Genomic DNA, 20,811 nt, shown 5'->3' on the forward strand with positions numbered 1-20,811 from the left:
AAGAGTTCCCAGTTCCATGTAGTGTCCCAAGGAACAACAAATACAAAGGTCGTCCCAATTGCAAGAAACAGCCCAGTCCCGAAGAAAACCAGCCCATAAACCAATTTCTAATAGAAACAGAAGATCATTTTTTTTCTCATTAATCGGTGAAGGTTAATATTCGGATCCTATTCTCGTTTGCAAGGCAACCAAGTCAGACCTTTCAGGTTTGATTTGTTATAGGTTTTAAACTGATAGCTTTTGTTTTTTATTTTTATTTTTAAATTGTTTTTTATAAAAAAATATATTAAATTAATATTTTTTATTTTTAAATAATTTTTAAAAATAATATTATTTTAATATATTTTTAATTTAAAAATACTTTTAAAAAATATCTTGTACCATGCATATTATCAAACACATTCAAACACGGTGAAAGATTCACTGCCAGAGTTAGAAATATTTTCAATGGGGTCATGAATTTTTAAAACTGAATGAATTTTAAAATATTGAAAAAAAATATATAGAGAATTAATAATTGTGTAATTTTTTAGATTTTCTTAATATCTAGTAAATGAACTAATAATTCTTTTAAGTTGTCCATGGATGAAATGAAAAGGAGTGTTGGAGAAAAGGACGAAAGAATTAAATGTGGGAGTGTTTTCCATGAAGATGCAAAATACAAAGGGATCGTAAGTCTATATATTTTATATATTTTATTTAGTATGTGTTTGATATTGTAATTAATTTATTTTTTAAAATTTAGTTTTTATTTGAAAAGATATTAAAATAATAATTGATTTTAATTTTGATGATTATGATTTAATTTCACTAGTTATTTTTCTATATAAAAATACAAATAATTGAATTCAAAAACTAATGACTTAGATTCACCCAAGATTACTCAATAATTGAGAAGATTTAAATCCCATTTGGTCCTCCTTATTTTCAAACAATTAATGCCCTTGTAGAGTTCAACAGCACAATTTTTTTTTTATTTTACCTAATTAACCCGCCTCAAATATTGGAAAATGCAATAGAAGGCTTGGAATGGGGCTAGATTTGTAACACCGTACAAAAAAAATATTGAACGTTGATTTTTCAATTGTACCCGTCCATCATTCAAATCATATTCATTGTCTTATATGCCTCGAATCTTAATAATTTTCAACCGATTGACTCAGCCTTGATTGCTTGCACCAGAAGACTTGTCGTCACTTAACTATCCAACGACCTGTAATTTTTTATGCATTTGACGAGTGCCCTCTTTCCTACTCAATGAGCTATGGAGCTCCAACCATTACCAACGTATCCTTCGAAAAGAACTGAAGAAACAGAAAAAAAAGACAAAAAAAATGAAGAGACAGCATCACTTTGCCGTAATTCAGTTCTCTTACATATTTCTTTTCATCACCTCGTCTCAATGGAACGTCCTACCCCAGAATTTGCCACCTCTGAGGTACGATGGGTTCGTATACGAGAATCGCAAAGGTGGCTCGGACTCCATCCTGATCGAAGCTTTCTTTGACCCTGTCTGCCCGGATTCCAGGGACACCTGGCCACCTCTCCAAAAAGCTCTTAAACACTACGGTTCCCGTGTTTCGCTCGTCGTTCACCTCCTCCCTTTACCGTCAGTAATACCCCCCTGGTCTTTATAATAAAAACGGAGACAGCAACTGAGTACGTACATCGTAGCTTTATTGAGTAGATAACGATTGTTTAGAGTTGTGATGATCCTGGGAGCGATGCTCTCAGTTAATTTTTGGCTGTGTGTTGATCATTTTTTCTCTGCCTTGATTTGATTAAATTGTATTTCCTTGGAAATTTCAGCTACCACGACAACGCATTTGTAGCTTCCCGCGCTTTGCATATTGCTAACATACTCAACTGTTCGTTTACATTCCCTTTGTTGGAGCAGTTCTTCAAGCATCAGGTTAGAATTTTCACACCTAATGCCCTTGCTTTGCGTCTCCTTCCTTTTGAAAATGCAATTATGTATATTATCTAGGCGTGCTATACGCCACTTACCATTAAACACAATTATGTATTTGCTCGGTGGCTAGTGAGCGGAGTTTGTTTTTAGCTATTTGAGTTTGATGCTGGCTAACATATTGGATGTTTAAAAATCAGGAGAAGTTCTATGGTTCCGAAACAAGCAATTTGTCAAAAGATTCCATCGTGAAGGAAATCGTGAAGTTTGCGACTGTAATTGTTGGGGATTCCTATTCTTCTCCATTGCAATTTGGTTTTAATGATATACAAACTGATCTGAAAACAAGGGTTTCCTTCAAGGTATGATGACAGCTTTTGATTCCAGATTGATGCAAAGCCTACAGTATAGAATGTTTTAGCATGCCAGAACCAATGGTTATTATTAATCTACAGCTTGTTTTCACATTGCAATTTCTGTAATAATACATCTGCTTGTAGATTGCAATTCTTTGCAGGATACAATTTCTCACCTTATTCAACATTTTCTGTCATGCAGTATAGTGCTTCAAGAGGGGTATATGCCACTCCCTTTTTCTTCGTCAATGGATTTGGGTTGCCTGGTGCCGGTTCTGCTTTGGACTATAAAGTTTGGAGAAGCATTATCGATCCGTTGGTTGGTGCAAAGTAGTCAGAGCATCAATCTTCCACATTTCATGCCATGAAGGAAATTGTCTGCAAGACCTCAGGCACCTTCCTTGTTTTATGCTTCGTATAGAAGAAAGAATCGACACAGTACTACATAGTGTTAACACCTCTATCTCCCTGCTTGTAATTGCTAATGATATCACAATAAAACGTTTTTATTTTACTTGACTGAATCTGACAAAGCAAGAGCATCTTCCAACCACGTACACTAAATTAATTTTTAAGTATGAAGTCCTATTTTTTGATATTATAAATTAATATCAATATAATAACAATAGAAAATCTATTAGGACAGTTCATCATTCATCATGATTTTCACTTCATTTATTATACAATAAAAATTTATATTTATAAACACTAGGAAAAAGTATTTCTTTCTAATTTTAAATAAATAAATATATTTATTTATTTATTTATTTACAGACTTCATCAACATAAAATTCAGTGGATGAAATTTCATATCCATGACATGGCTTTTCATAATTACTCCGAGAATACCTTTGTTAGGACTGCCTTTCTTGCTGGTAATAAGAAAGGGAGCAGGTGGAAATTCAGTAATTGGCCAAGGCATGCAATCATCAATACTGCACTTGAAAAGATGTTTTTTTTTTCCCAACATTTATATAGCTTCCTTTAAATTACATAGAAGAAATCCAGTCTGCCAAAAATCACTTAATAAATGATGTTGTTGTCATAGTTTTTCTTTACAATGTCACCTGGAAACGTGGATGGATGGAAAATACGTTTAGGTATTATGTTTTTTATTCTCAAAATTAAATCTATATGTCCTGTATAGTAAAAAAATCTAAACCTACGAAGAAAAATAACCTAATAATTAAATCAGAAATAAATAAAAAGCATAAATTAACTTAAAAAACCAATCCAAGATATCAAACAAAAAAAAAATTAGAACTTTTTTTTAAAAAAATTAGTTCATATCGATTTTAAATTAAAAAAATCAAACTAAATAAATTTATGAAAAATAAATAACAAAGAAAAGCTCGAAAAAGCCAAAGCTCATGAAAAAAGAAGTAAGCTAAAAAAACCCATAAACCCATTCAATATTTTTAATTTGAAATTGATTCAAACCAAGCGGTCTAATTTAAATAAATTATTCAATTTAATTTAAAATAAAATAATTTGTTTTTTCAATTCAAACTAATCCGAAGCAACAATTATGACCCCCAAGCCTATCTATCCGGTCAACTATAAAAACACTTGGACCGATAAGGAGTCTGTTTACAAGAAACTTTGTAATAAAACATCTGGGCTTGTGCTTATACACTGGGCTTTCAACCCATAATGCAGAACCGTGGGCTTTGCCGCAAACCAGGGATGCCCAAAGCTGACAAAATCCGTGACGAAAAACAATAAAATAAGTAGTGCGAATAACAAGGAAATGGTTAAGAATCCGTTTATTATTTTAAAACAATATCTAAAAACATATTAATTTAATAATTTTTTATGTAAATAATAATTTAAAAAACACTTTAAAAATAAAAACTAACATATATACCATGTTGTGGGGTTATTTGTGCGAATATCTAAAAACATATTAATTTAATATTAATTAATATAAAATATATTAGAAGTCGAATTTCAATCAATCATCCTTGACTGAAGATACAAATAGCCTCATTCTATAATATAAATGACATATGTTTATATATGTATCTCGTAAAATACACCACTTTAAATGTGGAAGTAATTGAGGTTGATCTAGCAATATTCTAACAATATAACACATGCTAGTTTCATAAATTAAATTTGATGGTTGAGAAGATTTGATTTTTTTCTTCTCAAATTATTGATTTTGAATATTAAAATCATTATTTCAATGATTTTCTTACATCATTTAGAGACATTTTTTTGCCATCCTCATCAAACTTGGAATTGTTTTTTTTTATTTCACAAATATATAAAAAAAACAAATCTAAAATTGGTCTAAATCAAGGCTAGATATGTCCATAATTAATCTTAAACGAGTTGGAATTTACCTGATTACTGTGAGCTATGACATGTCATAATAAGAGTTTATAACAAAAATCATCTAGGTTGTGGTCCAGTGATAAGAGTTTGGAACCAAGAGGTTTGCTCCCTCTGTGGTCTCAGGTTTGAGCCCTGTGGTTGTTCATATGATAACCACTGGATGCTTACATGGTCGTTAACTTCAAGGCCCGTAGGATTAGTCGAAGTACGCACAAGCTGGCACGAAAATCCATATTAAACTAAAAAAAAAAAGTTTATCACAAAAATAATGACCCTCAATCCTATAGTAATGTTTGGAGCGAGTTGGGTTATTCAATAACACAAATTCCAATGAGATGCCGAGACCACCAGATTCTACGGGAGGGGAGGGGGAGGATTTCACAATGAACGAGTTGGACTTGGACAAGAGGTCAAGTGTCCAAGATTATGAAGATGCAAAAGTGACAGAGGAAGGGGAAGGCACGAATGATGCCATGGCGTCAGATTGAGGTTGGGTTCTAATCCTTTATATATTAATTACGGTGGAGATGAATGCTTGCTTTGAAATTGTAGAGGTGCAAGTAGCAACCGGTTTTGCTCAATAGTGAAGGATTTACAAAGAACTTATGGGTTTGCGATTTTGTCTCTGGCAGAGCCGATAGTCAGCGGGGAAACTACATACCAAGTAGTTAGTAAGTTGCCGTTTGATTCCAGTTTTCGGGTAGAGGCTCAAGGATGATCATGTGGGTTATGATTACTATGGAATAAGGCCAGAGTAGATACTACTATCCTTGATTCTTCTCAAAATTTTATCCATCTAGCTGTGATTGAAGAAGGTGGCAGTTATTGGGTGTGTATAGTGGTATATGCCAATCCCAATGAAAGTCAAGAAAGAAAATGTTTTGAAGAGATCAGAGAGCTGTCTGAAAACATATCGGTTCTTTGGATGGTGGTGGAGGATTTTAATGAGGTATTAATAGCTAAGGAGAAAACGCGGGGAGTGGCAGTGGACAGTCGAAGATGTGCTCGATTCAGTAAATGGATCCAGCAATGTGACTTAATGGATTTGGGCAGTGTAAGTCCTCGGTTCACTTGACGAGGTCAGAAAAGCAAGGGTCATGAAAGAGTATTTGAAAGACTAGATAGGGGGCTTGGAAACCATTTGTTGAGACACAAGTTTCCAGATATGTTTATTAAGGTTCTTCCACGAGTCAAGTCTGGTCACCATTCGTTATTGAATCAATTTCTGAACTAAGACATATATAGTCAGGGAAAGGAGAGACCTTTCAGGTTTGAGGCGGCGTGGACATCTCATAATGGGTTTGCTGAGCTGATTTAAAATAATTGGAGAAAAAGAAAAGACGTTACTTCAGCACTGAAGAAATTAACAGGCAAATTGAAAGATTGGAACAGAGAGATCTTCGGTAATATTTTATGTCGGAAGAGAAGGACACTTGCGAGAATTGGAGGGGTACATAAGGCAACGAATGGAACGTGTAACCAGTTTCTTATGAGTTTGGAGAAACAACTAATACAAGAGTATGATGAGGTTCTCGGCCAAGAAGAGATGCACTGGTATCAGAAGTCTAGGTGTAAGTGGATTTTTCATATCGATAAAAAACACAGCTTGTTTCCACACCAAGACAATTATTAAAAGACAAAAGAATATGATTAATTCAGAAGGCAGTCGATGCAGAATCATGGAAACCTTTTAGATTTAATCGAAGAGGACCGAATATATCGCATCTATTTTTTGCAGACGACACCCTTCTCTTTGCAGAAGCTACAGTAGGACAGATGGATACAATTTTGGAATGCCTAAATTATTTTTGTGCCATATCAGGTCAGAAAGTTAGTGCAGCTAAAACGAAGTGTATTTCTCTAAAGGTGTTCCTCCCACGTTAGCGAAGTCTATTAGTCACCATAGTGGTTTCGCTATCAATACAGATTGGGGAAGCAGTAATTCACCAGTGGATAACAAAACAGTCTTGTACTTGTATTATTGAGAACATGCGTGTAGAATCACGCTATGTAATTAGTCCGTAATTACTACTATACCTTTGAATCCCATGCAGTCCATCTTACTCCCCAAATCTATTTGCTATGAACTAGAAAAAAATCTGCAGGGGTTTTATATGGGCAGATTATGAGGGGAGTCAACGACTTCACCTTGTCAAATGGAAAAAAGCTTTGTCAGACGAAATGTGAGGGAGGTCTAGGATTGCGGAGCATGCAAGGCATGGACAATGTGTTTGTGATGAAGTTAGGGCGGGGTATTTTGAACGATAAGTGTAGCTTGTGGGCACGGATTTTGAGAGCCAAGTATGTCAAGTCACATGTGCAAGATCAACAACTGCACTCCAGGAATACCCGATTTGGAAGGCAATTTCCAAAGTGTTGTCTCAAGTCGTTGCAGGCACAAGCTGGTCCATTGGGAATGGAAAGAAAATCAGGTTCTGGAAAGATGTTTGGCTTGAAGGCTTCAGTCAATTATTACAGCATGTGGCACAAGAATCTTCCGTGAAGGAAAGCAATGTGTTAATGAAGGATATGGTCAAAGTTGATAATGAATGGAGATGGGAGGAATTTGCTCGCCTACTTCCCATGCAGGTATTAATGGCAATTACGAGCCATCCTGTCCCCTGTAAACAAGCAGAGGATGATACTATTTTCTGGCACAATTCGGCAAGTGGAGAATTCACAATTGTTACCTGGATGCTTAGTAATTTGTCTAGTATGCATGTGTCAAGAGAAGACCGAAGATGGGAGTTGGCATTTAGGGTCACGGTATGGCATCCATTGAAGGCAATGAATCCGAGGATCTTCACAGACCAGGACCTGTCAACTTACAGCACTGTAAAAGCCATTAAGTGCATGGTGGAAGAAATTGAACACGCATAGACATCAGGGAATGTGACCGATCAACTTAAAAAGAGATGCAACGACTTTTGTGCATGGTGGAAGAAGAGGTTCGTGAAAAACGCAGACTTTTGTACTTCAGTAAGAGCATATTTAAGGGCTACTATCACCGGTCTTGCATGGGAGCTTCGAATATTTCAATTCTATACTGGAGATCAGTCATATTCTCTCGTGGTAATGAATATCCTCACAAAGCAAACCGAGAAAATAGACAATAACTATATATTTAGTTGTTTATATTTTAGTTGTTAAAATGTCTACACTTTTGACTAATAAGAGATTAAGGTTCAACTCATTTTTCGAGAGGTCAATTTTGCAGCGGATTAGGATTAGTTAACGAACTTTGATTTATCTTACAATCTATTTAATAGGAAAGATTGGATTGTTAATGACCCTCGTGTGAATGATCTAATTGGATCTGTTTTTCCTCACTTAAATTTATTGCTTTTATTAATCTTACCCCAAACACAATTAAAATCCAACAAAATCACTTCTTTATCCATCTTAATTGGTGATAGTTAAAATATTTTATTCCATTTGCATGAGCTTATTAATTGCTCCCAACAAAAAAAAAAACTCATATGCTATGAAAGATAATCTTAACACTAAATTAACAGAGAGGAAAGTATTAAATGTAAAATTAAATCTTAATTTTCTTCCTATCAATGATTGAAATTTAACAATTAAGATGGAGCGAGTGTTTGGTATTGTGGTGTAAGATGTTTTTATCTTATAAATGCATTGAGATAATTTTTTTAGATTTTTTTATTTTTAATAATAAAACATCAAAATCATAAAAAAATATTAAAAAAATTAATTTAATATTTTTTTAGACAAAATATACTCTTAAAACATATTCAAATGCAAAAATAAACTGTCCCAAAATAGGTGGTATTGTTTATGGGGTAAAATTCATAAAATCAAAAGATAAGTACTTAATTGATAATAAAGTAAAGCATGAGGAGCTAAATTGATATCATTTAAAAAGTAGCAGTAGTCAACGATAAACCCTAATTCCTACCCGGGTATAAAAACCGGTTTGAACCGGAGAAGAAAAGAGTGGTGTATATAAAGCACGATAAGCCTCAGCAAGCGGTTTAGGGCGTAAAAGAAGAAACGAAGCCGTAGAAGAGGGCTCTTTCTTGGCCGAGCAAGCTTCTCTCTGTTTTTATTTTTCAAGGTAACTCTCAGATCCACCTTAACAAACCTTAGCTCCGATTTTTCCCTACAAAAACCTAATTAAATTGATTTTTCCTCTTTTTGTTTGGCGGCGGTGAAGAAAGATGGACCGGTACCAGAGAGTGGAGAAGCCGAGAGCGGATAAAACAATTGATGAGAACGAGATTCGAATTACTAGTCAAGGAAGGATGCGTAGCTATATCTCTTATGCCATGACTCTGCTTCAAGTACTTCTCTTATCTATCACTATTTTTATTTTTTCGGGTTTATATTTTACGATAATCGGATCTGGACGGTATGTTATCTGGTTTTCAATTAATTCGAGGCTAAAAATTTGAATTTCTATAAGTTCCGGAGCTTGATAATTCTGTTGGTCCTAGAATGTGTTATCTTTGTATGTCTGCGGGCAGCTAGTGTTCAAGCTAGGTGTATTAATTGGTTTTTACTGATGACGAGCTCTGTGTTTAGCCTTTTTTTTTGGTTAATGTTTTTGTTTATTTGTAGGAAAAAGGTTCGAATGAAATTGTATTCAAGGCTATGGGGAGAGCCATCAACAAGACAGTGACTATAGTGGAGTTAATCAAGGTTTTCACCGAATAATGGGTTATTTTGTGACTTTAGCGATTTGTGTTTGATTGTGTGTAGTATTGCTATTTTTCTTGTTGTAATGCAGAGAAGAATTGTTGGTCTCCATCAAATCACATCAATTGGATCCACGGACATAACAGATACTTGGGAACCGCTTGAGGAAGGCCTCCTTCCGTAAGTACAGTCTGAATTCAGATTGGCCAATATTTTTTTTATATATAGTTTTTATGCTTTATGTGGCTTTTGTTACTGTTGCCTGGGTGATGAAATTTTGTTTTTGTGATCGCAGATTGGAAACCACAAGGCATGTTTCAATGATTACAATCAACCTTTCCAAGAAGGAGCTGAATACATCTTCTGCTGGGTGAGTTTGTGCGCGTCTCTATTACCTGTAACTTTTGAACCCATATTTTGTAAATAAAATGATGTGTAATCACTTATGAATTGCGACTCCCTTCAGGTACCAGCCTCCGTTACCTGCTGAGCAGGTGAAGGCATTCACAGAGTTCGAGTATGAGGGAGGTAAGAAATACTTATCATCTTTATACTTGTTTTAAATTGATCTTATTTGCATCTGCTTAGAGTGTTTCTTTTTTGGCAGATGGCTCACCACGTGGCCGTGGCAGGGGACGAGGAGGCAGAGGAAGGGCAAGGGGTAGAGGTATGTCTTGATGGGTTTTGACTGCATGCTTTACTATTTTCATTTGAGATATTTGGTCATATATGTTTATTGCCAGAAAATTGTCTGAGTGATTGTGTGCTAAATGTTTGTTCACTTGGTGTATTTGCCTCCTTTTATTTGTTCTTGTACGGGTGATGGTTTGGCTATGTTATGTTGTTATGTGATGTTTTTTTTTTTTAATATTCTTAAGAATTTTTGTTTCTAAGTTTAGACACCTGAGCTGGTGAGATACCAGGTTCTTAACTTCTTATATTGTGGCTGTTGAGTTGCAAGACTGCATGACATGATTTTGCAGGGAATGGGTTTGTGTCCGCTGAGCATGAGGATGGGGGTTGGGATCGCAATCGGGGATATCCTAGGGGCAGGGGTCGAGGCAGAGGACGTGGTTTCCGTGGCCGTGGAAGGGGAGGATTTAACGGACCTCATGCTGATACCCAGCAAGATGGCGGTCATAATTATGAAGGACCTCCACAAGGCCGCGGTGGTTATAATTATGAAGCTCCTCCACAAGGCCGTGGTGGTTATAATTATGAAGCTCCTCCACAAGGCCGCGATGGTTATAATTATGAAGCACCTCCACATGGCCGCGGTATTGTTTCCCCATTATTTTTTATTTTGCATTTCATGATCCGTGCGGCTATCCTTGACTTCATATTATATTATAAAAAAAATCCTAGGTTGATTTTTTAGGTGTTTCACTAGGATGCCCTCTAGGTGAGTCTTCATCCCTTGTTCATTCTTAACCTTTCACTGTTTGCTGTGAAAACCATCTAACTTTCCAACTGTACATTGAGCAGAAAGGTTCCTTGAAAAATAATTCTACTTTCTTGAAACATAAGCTCAATGACAGCTGTGGATTGAATAAACATCACATGGCTTATATAAAACATGAAACATAAGAACACATTTCCAGACTCTTAGAAGTGCCATGCTACAGGTAAGAACAACAGTTGATAATTGAGCAATCATTTCAGTGAAGTCCCCTGATGTTTGTAGCTGGGTTTCTCTCTGGAGTCACACTGTCAATTAGTGCCAACACCCTTAAAAAAAAATGCTTTTTGTCAGTTGTGGTGCATAATTTGTTGCATATTGATTTCAGTTAAAAATGCTCTTTGTCAGTTGTGTTGTATATTGATTGTAGGCCGTGGCCGTGGGAGGGGAAATCGCGGAAGAGGCCGTGGATTTAGATCTAATGGCCCGATCCCTGCAGCTGCATAAGATGCTCATTTTGGCATCCTTAGAGTCGAGTGCAGACGTTAATGTTTAGTGCCTTCTCCAATATTATGTTTAGCATCTCTCTATTCCTCTTTCCCATTAGTTTTTTTTTATTGGACTCAAGTAGCAGTAGTGTTAACTTTAGGACATTCTTGTGTAACCGCCATAGACTAATCCTTTCAAGTTTGAACCATTGCCTCTCGGGGCTACCTTTTTATGTTGTGGCTGTTGTTGGGGTGCTTGAACTTTTGTAACCGTTTTAATCTCTACCTAGCAGTGCATTCTTTTATTTTTCCATTTCTGTCTTGTTTTACTAATGATATGGATTGATGCATGCTTTAAAAAGTTGTCTTCACGGAGTTTTTGCCCTCATCAATTTCCCTCGGAATAATGAATTGCACATTCTGAAGGAGCGATTGTTCCCATCGCACTCTTTTTTAATTGTGGTTTATTCTTTAGCCGAAGCCTCGGCGTGGGGTTGCTAAGATGTTCGAATGTTGGCCCATGCACATTGACATGCCTAGACTCTTAAATGTTGACCAGATAATCTAGCCAGACTCACTTACTGCGTACCTCTTTCTAGCAAGGGAACCACTCTGTAATGAACTATGGATGCTTCAGAAGCCTTTTTAGAAATGCCATTTCATCTCATAACCCAGACTCATCTCATATAACCAAGAGGGAGTTGAAGTAGCTAGGGATGCTGGACACAGTTCATCCCACCATTTTGTTTTTGGAGGTCTTCCCGGGCTTGTATGTATCCCACTCCAGAAAGTTCGGCTGCTTGTATTCATATTCAGTCAAATGAAATATCGCTAATATTATCAAAAAAAGAAAAAAATGAAGTAATGTATCAAATTTCTAGTTTCACTGCTTCAGAGGAGGATTGTCCTGAGACTTGCATTTTGGTTCTGATATTGAATTTTGAGAATTCATTAATTTGGGTTCTTTTCTAGGAATGATAATTTAACTCGAGTTTGATGAATGCTGACTTGAATCAATCCGAATAATATAATATATATATGTTGAACATTTTTTTTTTTAATCTAATATAATACATACATTATTTGATATAAAACACATATATATGTTTAATTTTTATAATTTTATCAGTATATATATATATATATATATATATATATATATATATATATTTATTTTTTTATTGAATAATAAATAATAATCAAATAATGAATATCCAATAATTAAAATTTGTTGGATGATATATAAATATATAATTTTTTTATCCAATAAATAATAAATAAAATAACCCAATCGTTAAAACCCATCGCCTTCCTAATCTTTTCGTAACTTGAACAGAACAACCCATTCATCCACTCACTAAATAGACAAAAAAAAAAAAACAGAAGAAACTTGGATGAAAAGAAACGTGAGTGACGCTGATGCCACATCCCCAGGATCAAAACGAGCTCCCAACCGTTACAGAGCTTCTCCAGCTACACTGCTAGCTAAGATTTGCAGGTAGTAACTTGCTACATTTCGCTCATCAAAATAAAACCCTAACTTCATCATTTCCTCACATATTTTCACTTCTGATAAAGGTCTCAGCAGAAATGTCCACCGAAGCCCAGATAAAAAGCACCTCCAGCACCCCCGCTCCTTCTAATTCCATCACCTCGCCTATGGAAGGCTCCCTCAAAAGTAACCACATCGATTCTCAGCTTTTACTTCGATTGCACATTACGTTTTTTAAGCTATGATCCGTTCTCTGTTTTGTTTTCCCATTTTGTTTTTTTGGTAGGCTTGATGGATATAGCATCGCTTATCGAGACTGGCTCGTGCAAGGAGGAGGTTTTTCATATAGCTCGTGCTGTTCGCCTTACTAATAGCTTGAAGAAGAAGCTGGCAGAGCCTAATCTGCTCCAAGCTTTTTTGGATTTTGCCCTTTCTCCACGCTCTGAGCTGCATAACCGACTATCTGGATTTCTTGATCATCAGGTAACTTCAAAACGTTTTGAAAAATATCATTTTTTGTTAATGATTTAATTACATTTGGGATTATTTTATGGCGCTTCTTTGAAGTTTTTTAAAAATAAAATCTCGAGGGACGATGTACATTTTGTCTTCTTGAAAGTGGCTGGTTATTAAAGCTGTTATTCATATGGGTTATAGGGAGGTGAGCTTGGAATGGAAGCTGATTCTGCAACATCTGCTCCAGCAAAACGCGTTTCTCCAGAGCTTGAGATTTACTGTTACTTGCTTATGCTGCTATTTCTGATTGATCAGAATAGATACAATGAGGTTATGCTAGTTTTTTTCCTGATGTCCCTTTCTGTCTATTTAGGAGTGGAATCATAGTGTTTGTAATTGTATGGTAAATGTGCTAATAATATCATTTTCAGGCTAAAGCTTTCTCCTCGGCTGCCGTTGTTCGAGTGGAGAACCTAAGCAGAGGTGCTGTTGAAACTGCTGGTGTTCTAGCATCTAGGGTGTACTTTTATTACTCGTATATCCATGAGGTCATAGACGACCTTGCTGAAATTCGTTGGTAAGTGAAACTTTATCTTTACCTAGACGTGGTTGTCTATGTCAGTTGAGTCTATAATTTTGTGTATGGAACATATGCGTCCTTTAGGAAGATACATTAACATCCTGGTGTAAGATGGGGAACATAAGGTGATTGGAGGGAAGTCATATATGATCAGATTACTGTTTCTAAGTAACATTGCTACTACTGTACTTTATTTTCAGGGACCTTCTTCACTTGCTTACCATTTCGACTTTGCACCATGATGACCTGGGTCAGGTTTGTTGCCAGTCAACCTGGATGTTGTTTACTTTGCAAATTCAGTTTCTCATATGCGATACAATGACAATGAAGCAGGAAGCACTTCTCAATCTGTTGCTTCGTAATTACCTGCATTACAACTTCTATGACCAGGCAGAGAAATTGAGGTCAAAGGCACTGCGATTTCAATCACACACAATTCAGCAGGTATGGATTTTGTTTCTGGTCTCTTCTTGATATCTCTATTGGACATTAAAGAAAAAAACAAAGGGGGCAGGGAAGGAACTTCTTTGTGTGTTTAAATGGTCTATATCAAAATCTAAAAGGGGAAATGCATAGCACTTTTTAGCTGGGTGGCACCTACTTACCACAAAAATGCTAAATCTGTTTTTCCAACTTATTTCTGAATTAATAAAATGCTCTTTCTAGGTTTGTCGATACCTGTTTTATCTTGGAAAGATTCGGACAATACAGTTGAAGTATAAAGATGCTAGAGAGAGTCTCCTTCATGCTGCTCGGAAAGCTCCTGTTGCAGCTCATGGCTTTCGAATTCTGTGTAGCAAATGGGCTGTCCTTGTTCATTTACTATTGGGAGAAATACCTGAGAGGACAATCTTTAAGCAGAGTGGAATGGAGAGGGCTTTGAGGCCATACTTCATGCTTACAAATGTGAGTGGCTTTTCTTTTAAGTGCTGTAGTTGATATGGCCGATTGTTCGAGTCCTTAGGCCAGACAAATATGCAAAGCATGCTCATTTCTATGGATTTCTCTGAACAGCTACAAGTCTGATAAATCTTTCAGGCTGTACGAATTGGTGACCTGGAGCTATTTAGGAATGTTGCAGAAGATCTTGCTGGTTTTTTCGGATCAGACAAAACCTACAATCTGATTGTTCGACTGCGACATAATGTCATCAGGACTGGGCTACGCAAAATCAGCATCTCCTATTCCCGGATCTCACTTGCTGATGTTGCTGAAAAATTGAAGCTGGACTCTGCAAACCCTGTTGCAGATGTCGAAAGCATCACAGCGAAGGCCATCCGTGATGGTGCAATCCACGCTATTTTAGATCATGCAAATGGGTGGTTGGTATCAAAGGACACCGGAGACATTTACTCTACAGCCAAGCCACTCGCTGTCTTCAGCTCTAGGATTGCTTTCTGTCTTAACTTGCACACTGACGCAGTCAAGGCCCTGCGGTTCCCGCCAAAGACACAAGAAGAGAAAGACTCCGATGATTACTGGAGAGAAAGCCAAGTGCTTGATGAAGAAATAGCAAGAGAATTCATGGACGAGGATGAGACGTATTTTTAGAAAGACTCTGATGCCCCATGTTTCTGGCCTTCATTCTCCACTTTCTACATTTCCTATTCCTAAACAAACATGTTTGTTTCAGTATCATATGGATAGTACTCTGTATTTCCATGGTGGAATCACTAGTTTGATCTAATGTTACAATCCCCATTTTAGATATGCTATGTACCTGGGGATGGATTATCTCGGACAGACTGTAGATGACCACCATTTTCTACCAAGACTACATTCACTTTTATGGTTGGTGTCGTTGCGGACCGATTCCATATATGCTGTTTCTAATTCGTGGATTAAAATCTAGCTTGACGTTTCTGTAGCTGTTTCAACAGGATCCCTCTATTTAAGTTTCCACCCATTAATTTATCCATTTTTCTAATTGCTCCTAATATTATCGTAACATGGTTATAAAATCTAAGCCGGTTTAACGAATTAATTCCAGGATCTATCCACTTGAAACTTGACCTAAGCCGGGTTTTATTTTGAATCATCAAAAAAAGTTCTTGAAATGAGGTTTTTAAATTATAATTTAAATTGATTCAATGACTTGCTAGGTAATTTAGGTTTTGAGTCGGACTAATCTCGGTGTGGTCTAATAACTCTAGATGATATACGTTTTAAACAAACATTGGAATTATTTCTTAAAGTTTATCTTATTTATTATATTATATTATATTTTAATTTTAATTTATTATTGTGCCAGCATAAATTTACTTGTGGACCCATCAACATAACAGAAAAAAAAGAGAGGGAGAAACTTGGATGAAAAGAAACGTGAAACTGATGTCAAATCCCAAGCACCAAAACGAACTCTAACCGTTCTAGAGCTAGCGATCTCTCCAGCTCCACCACTAGCTAATATTTGCAGGTACGTACTAAGTCACTACATTTCCCTTACCAAAATCAAACCCTAAATCCACCATTTCCTCACAAATTTCCATTTTTCACACAGATTTCAGCAGCAATGTCTCCAGATTCAGAGATTAACAGCAACTCCACTGCTTCATCTTACACCTCAGCTTTCATTTCCACTTATGAAAGTTAGTAACTCTCATATTCACATCGATTTTTATTATGTAGTTCAATATTACGTTTTCTTTAAGCTATGATCGATCTGCTTTGTGTTTTCCTTTTCCAATTCTTTTTTTGTAGGCTTGATGAAAATAGTATCACATATTGAGCTTAGCTCGGATGTTCTCCGAACAGCTCGTGCTGTTCGACTTACGAATTGCTTGAGGAAGAACCTGACAGAAGATACTTTAATTCAATATCTGCTGCATTTTGGTCTTTTGAAGAATTCTGAACTGAATGCTCGATTATCTTCATTTCTAATTATCGAGGTAAACTTTCAAGATTAGGTAAATGAATATATGATTATTGTTTTTAATGATTTAATTACATTATGTTTGGCTGCTAGTGATTCTAAATGTTGCCATTGATACCTATGAAGTTAGTGAATTAGGAGAAATGATGTGATTACGCAAATTTTTTTTTCCTGTAGATTGATATAATCGATTTCCCCCCCTCTTGGTTGTAGGAAGATGAGGAAGCCGATTCTGCAATGTCTGTTTGCGCGATAGAATTTTCGCTAGAGCTTGAGTTTTACTGTTACTTTCTTGTGCTGATATTTCTGATTGATCAGAAAAGATATAATAAGGTTATATTAGATTCGGATGATGTATTTCTGGGTTTACTTTCTTGTATGTATGGTAAATGTGGTGTGTGATCTATTCTTCTCAGGCTAAAGTTTGTTCATTGGATGGCATTACTCGAGTGATGAGCCTAAACATGGCAGAGCTTGACTCTGTTAGTGTTCTAGCAGCTAGGCTGTATTTCTATTACTCGTATAGCTATGAGGTCTCAGGTGATCTTGCTGAAATTCGTTGGTAAGAAGATCTTTATCTTGATGTTACTTTGTCTATCTCGGAACCTGTAAGAGAGATAAATTAGCATAATTTGAACCTGTAATTTTGTATGGAACCTCAACCTACACGTTCTTTCGAAAGGTACATTGAACCTCAAACCTGTCACATTGTTTTATAACTCTAGTGCTTTACTTTCATTTTCAGGAACCTCCTTGACTGGTATAGCGTGGCCGCTTTGAACCATGATGAGCTGGGACAGGTTTGTTGCTAGTCGACCTGGAGGTTTTTTTTGTTTGGAATTCAAGAGTTCATATGTTATACAATGACAATGATGTAGGAAACACTTCTCAATCTGTTGCTTCGTAATTACCTGCATTACAACCTATATGATCAGGCAGAGAAATTGAGGTCAAAGGCACCAAAATTTCTATCACGCTCAAGTCAGCAGGTATGGAATTTGCTTCTGATCACTTCTTATGGATCGCTTGTTGGAAAAAAGAGAGGGAGAAACAGTAATCTGTTTGTGTTTTTAACTGTTCTGTGCCCGAGTTTAGCAGGGGAAAGACAAGGCCCTTTTTTTGCTGGTAGCGAGCACTTAACAACAAAAAGAAAATGTTTTGTGCATCCAATTTATTCCTGAATTAATACATGCTCCCTGTAGACTCGCCGATACTTGTTTTATACTGGAAAGATTCAGACGATTCGACTGGCATATACTGATGCAAAAGAAAGTTTCCTGCAAGCTGTTTGGAGAGGTCCAGTTGCAGCTCGTGGCTTTCGAATTCAATGTACAAAGTGGACTGTCCTAGTTCGTTTACTACTGGGAGAAATACCTGAGAGGACAGTTTTTATGCAGAGTGGAATGGAAAGGACTTTGAGGCCATACTTCGAGCTTACAAATGTGAGTGACTTTTCTTCAAGTGCTTTAGTTGACATGGCCGATGGTTTGGATCTTTAGGCCTGATAATACATGAGCATGCTCATTTCTATCGATTTCTCTGCATAATTACGACTGTCTGGTTAATTTGTCAGGCTGTACGAATTGGTGACCTGGAGCTGTTCGGTAATGTCGCAGAAGAGTTTGCTGGCACTTTCATATCAGACGGAACAAAAAATTTGATTGTTCGACTGCAACATAGTGTCATCAGGACTGGACTGCGCAGCATCAGCATCTCCTATTCCAGCATCTCACTTGCAGAAGTAGCTGATAAATTGAAGATGCATTCCAGAAACCTGCTTGCAGATGTCGAAAACGTTGTGGCAAAGGCCATCCGCGATGGAGCAATTAACGCTAAGATTGATCATGCAAATGGGTGGCTGATATCGAAGGAGACTCGAGACATTTACGCTACAGCCGAGCCACAGGTTGCCTTCAGCTCTAGGATTTCTTTCTATCTTAACTTGTACAATGAGACTGTCCGGGCTTTGCTCCTCCCATCAGGCAATGATATGCATGGCAATAGGAGATCAGCAAGTCAAGTACTCTATGGAGAATTACTTGAACTATTAGAAGAGGTGAGGGGTAAGTATCTTAAGAAATGATGCTTCATGTTTCTCAGTTTGTGGCCTTTAACCCCCACTTTCTATACTCTCTTTACTAAGAAAATAAACTTGTTTCAGCAACACAAGGAAAGTACTTGTATTTCCATGGTGGAATTGTTCGTAACTTAGTCCTTGTACTGTTTTTCATGACAATTTAATTGTTTTTACTTCTAAAATATCCCTCGTTTAATTTAAAATTTCGAATCTCATCTACTACTCAAAAAATAAAAAAATCTAATTAAAAATAATAATTTAGAAATTGCTAAAGGAATTAACAGTGAACTTATGATTTTAAAAACTAAAAGTACTAACTAATAAAATCATCAAAGTACATGGACTAAATTATTTCTTGAAAATTTAAATCATTATACTTTCTTTTCACTACCACTGTTTATTCTTATTGTGGTAGCATCAAAAGCTCATTATTCAATCCATTCACAGGTCTATTAAGATAATAGATAAATATTTTATTTTATTTTTCAATAATTTATCTTATTTATTATATTATATTTAATTTTATTTTATTATTGTGCCAGCATAAGTCTACTTGTGGGCCCATCAAAACAACATAACAAAAGGTAAGAAAAAAAAAAAAAAAACGAATAGAGAGCTTGCTCCAAATCCTAAAGCACCAAAATGAACTCCAACCGTTCTAGAGCTAGCTCTCTCCGGCTCCACAGCTAACTAATACTTGCAGTATTTACTCACTGCATTTCACTTACCAAAATAAAACCCTAAATCCACCATTACCTCATAATTTTTTTATTTTTCATGTGAAAAAATCAAATCAGCTCAATAGTTTAAACTATTAGGTGATGATATAAGATATAATTTATATAATTCTCTAATATATTATCTCAAGTGAAAGCCTTTCGGACAGATTTACACTACTTTACGCTTAATTTTTATGAAATTGAATGAGAGTGATGAAATTCAAACTCGTGATCCCTTGATCAACAAGGCTCTGATACCATGTCAAATAACTATCTCAACCTAACAGCTTAAGCTTTTGAGTTGAGATAGTTCTTTGACATGAAATGAAATTAAAGTCTTAATGATCAAATGGTCACGAGTTCGAATCTCACCACTTTCATTCTCTCTTATAATTAAAATCTAATTAATAATACATTGTAGTGTAGGCCTATGCAAGTCTTAAGACCAAAGAGTTTTTCTTAAAAGAGTATTATAAAATAATATAAATCATATCTTAATCCATCATTTAACAGTTTAAACTTTTAGATAAGATAGTTTTTTAACGTCTCATACAAATTTCAGCAGTAATGTCTAAGGATTCAGAGATAAGCAGCAACTCCGCTGCTATATATTCGAGCTGAACTATCATGGCCACTCTTCGAAGTTAGCAACTCTTATATTCACATCGATTAATCTACATTATGTTTTTTTTTAAGCTATGATCGATCTGCTTTGTGTTTTTCTTTTCCAATTCTTTTTAGCAGGCTTGATAGTTATAGTATCATATATTGCGCATAGCTCGGATGTTTTCTGAACTTAACACGAGCGGTTCAGATTTCGAATCGCTTGAGGAAGAATCTGACAGAAAAACTTTAATTCAAGATTTTCTGAATTTTGCTTCTGTTTGGAATTCAAGAGTTCATATGTGATACAATGACAATGCTGTAGGAAACACTTCTCAATCTGTTGCTTCATAATTACCTGCATTACAACCTATATGATCAGGCAGAGAAATTGAGGTCAAAGGCACCAAAATTCCGATCACGCTCAAGTCAGCAGGTATGGAATTTGCTTCTGATCATTTCTTATGGATCGCTTGTTGAAAAAAATAGGAGAAAAAGTAATCTGTAAGTGTTTTTAACTGTTCTGTGCCTAAGTTTAGCAAAGGCCATCCGTGATGGAGAAATTACAAGGCTGATGTTGCGCAGTCTAGTCCTGATGTTAGTCGAAAACATTGTAGCAAAGGCCATCCGTGATGGAGCAATTAAAGCTAAGATTGATCATGCAAATGGGTGGCTGATATATCGAAGGAGACTCGAGACATTTACGCTACAAGAGAGAGGGTCAAACCCACCCGAAACCTCTTCAAGAGAAGTGGTATGGATACAAATCGAGCCACAGCCTCCAAGCTCCCAATCTGGTCTCTATAACTAGGCCTGACGTGTCATATGACTCCACATTAAAGAACCGAGCATAGTACAGAA

The 20,811-nt window shown here is 36.1% G+C and overlaps 4 protein-coding genes across 5 annotated transcripts; all 4 read left to right on the forward strand.

Annotated features, from left to right (window-relative positions):
- The first annotated feature begins 1,247 nt into the window (after positions 1-1,247).
- Positions 1,248-2,782, forward strand: LOC7496902 (uncharacterized). The gene is made up of 4 exons (XM_024595177.2): positions 1,248-1,609; positions 1,810-1,912; positions 2,110-2,271; positions 2,468-2,782. The coding sequence occupies exons 1-4, from the start codon at positions 1,335-1,337 to the stop codon at positions 2,597-2,599; spliced, it is 672 nt and encodes a 223-aa protein (XP_024450945.1). The 5' UTR covers positions 1,248-1,334; the 3' UTR covers positions 2,600-2,782.
- A 5,738-nt stretch (positions 2,783-8,520) lies between these two features.
- LOC7490625 (uncharacterized) lies at positions 8,521-11,464 on the forward strand. Of its 2 annotated transcripts, none has more exons than XM_024594144.2 (9): positions 8,521-8,683; positions 8,787-8,909; positions 9,187-9,267; positions 9,356-9,444; positions 9,560-9,634; positions 9,731-9,792; positions 9,872-9,931; positions 10,248-10,541; positions 11,094-11,464. In XM_024594144.2, the coding sequence occupies exons 2-9, from the start codon at positions 8,787-8,789 to the stop codon at positions 11,168-11,170; spliced, it is 861 nt and encodes a 286-aa protein (XP_024449912.1). In that variant the 5' UTR covers positions 8,521-8,683; the 3' UTR covers positions 11,171-11,464. The 2 variants fall into 2 exon arrangements, with proteins under 2 accessions (XP_024449912.1, XP_024449911.1); XM_024594143.2 differs by having other exon boundaries at positions 8,522-8,683; positions 8,783-8,909.
- A 1,028-nt stretch (positions 11,465-12,492) lies between these two features.
- LOC7496904 (probable 26S proteasome non-ATPase regulatory subunit 3) lies at positions 12,493-15,546 on the forward strand. The gene is made up of 9 exons (XM_002300650.3): positions 12,493-12,649; positions 12,730-12,829; positions 12,930-13,126; positions 13,301-13,429; positions 13,531-13,676; positions 13,880-13,934; positions 14,013-14,123; positions 14,346-14,585; positions 14,718-15,546. The coding sequence occupies exons 2-9, from the start codon at positions 12,742-12,744 to the stop codon at positions 15,228-15,230; spliced, it is 1,479 nt and encodes a 492-aa protein (XP_002300686.1). The 5' UTR covers positions 12,493-12,649; positions 12,730-12,741; the 3' UTR covers positions 15,231-15,546.
- Positions 15,547-15,968: 422 nt separating this feature from the next.
- On the forward strand, positions 15,969-18,758 carry LOC18096087 (probable 26S proteasome non-ATPase regulatory subunit 3). Its single transcript, XM_006386104.3, has 9 exons — positions 15,969-16,095; positions 16,180-16,267; positions 16,380-16,567; positions 16,765-16,884; positions 16,968-17,113; positions 17,297-17,351; positions 17,430-17,540; positions 17,754-17,993; positions 18,125-18,758. Exons 2-9 carry the CDS (start codon positions 16,192-16,194, stop codon positions 18,632-18,634), a joined length of 1,446 nt encoding a protein of 481 aa, XP_006386166.2. The 5' UTR covers positions 15,969-16,095; positions 16,180-16,191; the 3' UTR covers positions 18,635-18,758.
- The last annotated feature ends 2,053 nt before the right edge of the window (positions 18,759-20,811 follow it).

The sequence above is a fragment of the Populus trichocarpa genome, chromosome 2 (genome assembly GCF_000002775.5).
Source record: "Populus trichocarpa isolate Nisqually-1 chromosome 2, P.trichocarpa_v4.1, whole genome shotgun sequence".
In the NCBI taxonomy this organism is placed as follows: Eukaryota; Viridiplantae; Streptophyta; class Magnoliopsida; order Malpighiales; family Salicaceae; genus Populus; species Populus trichocarpa.

Excerpts from the sequence above, each read along its gene's own strand:
- LOC7496902 (XM_024595177.2), top strand. The coding sequence starts at position 1,335 with ATGAAGAGACAGCATCACTTTGCCGTAATTCAGTTCTCTTACATATTT. Across the intron at positions 1,610-1,809 it reads GTTCACCTCCTCCCTTTACC|CTACCACGACAACGCATTTG; the intron begins GTCAGTAATACC and ends TGGAAATTTCAG. Across the intron at positions 2,272-2,467 it reads AAACAAGGGTTTCCTTCAAG|TATAGTGCTTCAAGAGGGGT; the intron begins GTATGATGACAG and ends TCTGTCATGCAG.
- LOC7490625 (XM_024594144.2), top strand. The coding sequence starts at position 8,787 with ATGGACCGGTACCAGAGAGTGGAGAAGCCGAGAGCGGATAAAACAATT. Across the intron at positions 8,910-9,186 it reads ATGCCATGACTCTGCTTCAA|GAAAAAGGTTCGAATGAAAT; the intron begins GTACTTCTCTTA and ends GTTTATTTGTAG. Across the intron at positions 9,445-9,559 it reads CTTGAGGAAGGCCTCCTTCC|ATTGGAAACCACAAGGCATG; the intron begins GTAAGTACAGTC and ends TTGTGATCGCAG.
- LOC7496904 (XM_002300650.3), top strand. The coding sequence starts at position 12,742 with ATGTCCACCGAAGCCCAGATAAAAAGCACCTCCAGCACCCCCGCTCCT. Across the intron at positions 13,127-13,300 it reads CTGGATTTCTTGATCATCAG|GGAGGTGAGCTTGGAATGGA; the intron begins GTAACTTCAAAA and ends TATGGGTTATAG. Across the intron at positions 13,430-13,530 it reads ATCAGAATAGATACAATGAG|GCTAAAGCTTTCTCCTCGGC; the intron begins GTTATGCTAGTT and ends TATCATTTTCAG.
- LOC18096087 (XM_006386104.3), top strand. The coding sequence starts at position 16,192 with ATGTCTCCAGATTCAGAGATTAACAGCAACTCCACTGCTTCATCTTAC. Across the intron at positions 16,268-16,379 it reads TTTCATTTCCACTTATGAAA|GCTTGATGAAAATAGTATCA; the intron begins GTTAGTAACTCT and ends CTTTTTTTGTAG. Across the intron at positions 17,114-17,296 it reads GATCTTGCTGAAATTCGTTG|GAACCTCCTTGACTGGTATA; the intron begins GTAAGAAGATCT and ends TTTCATTTTCAG.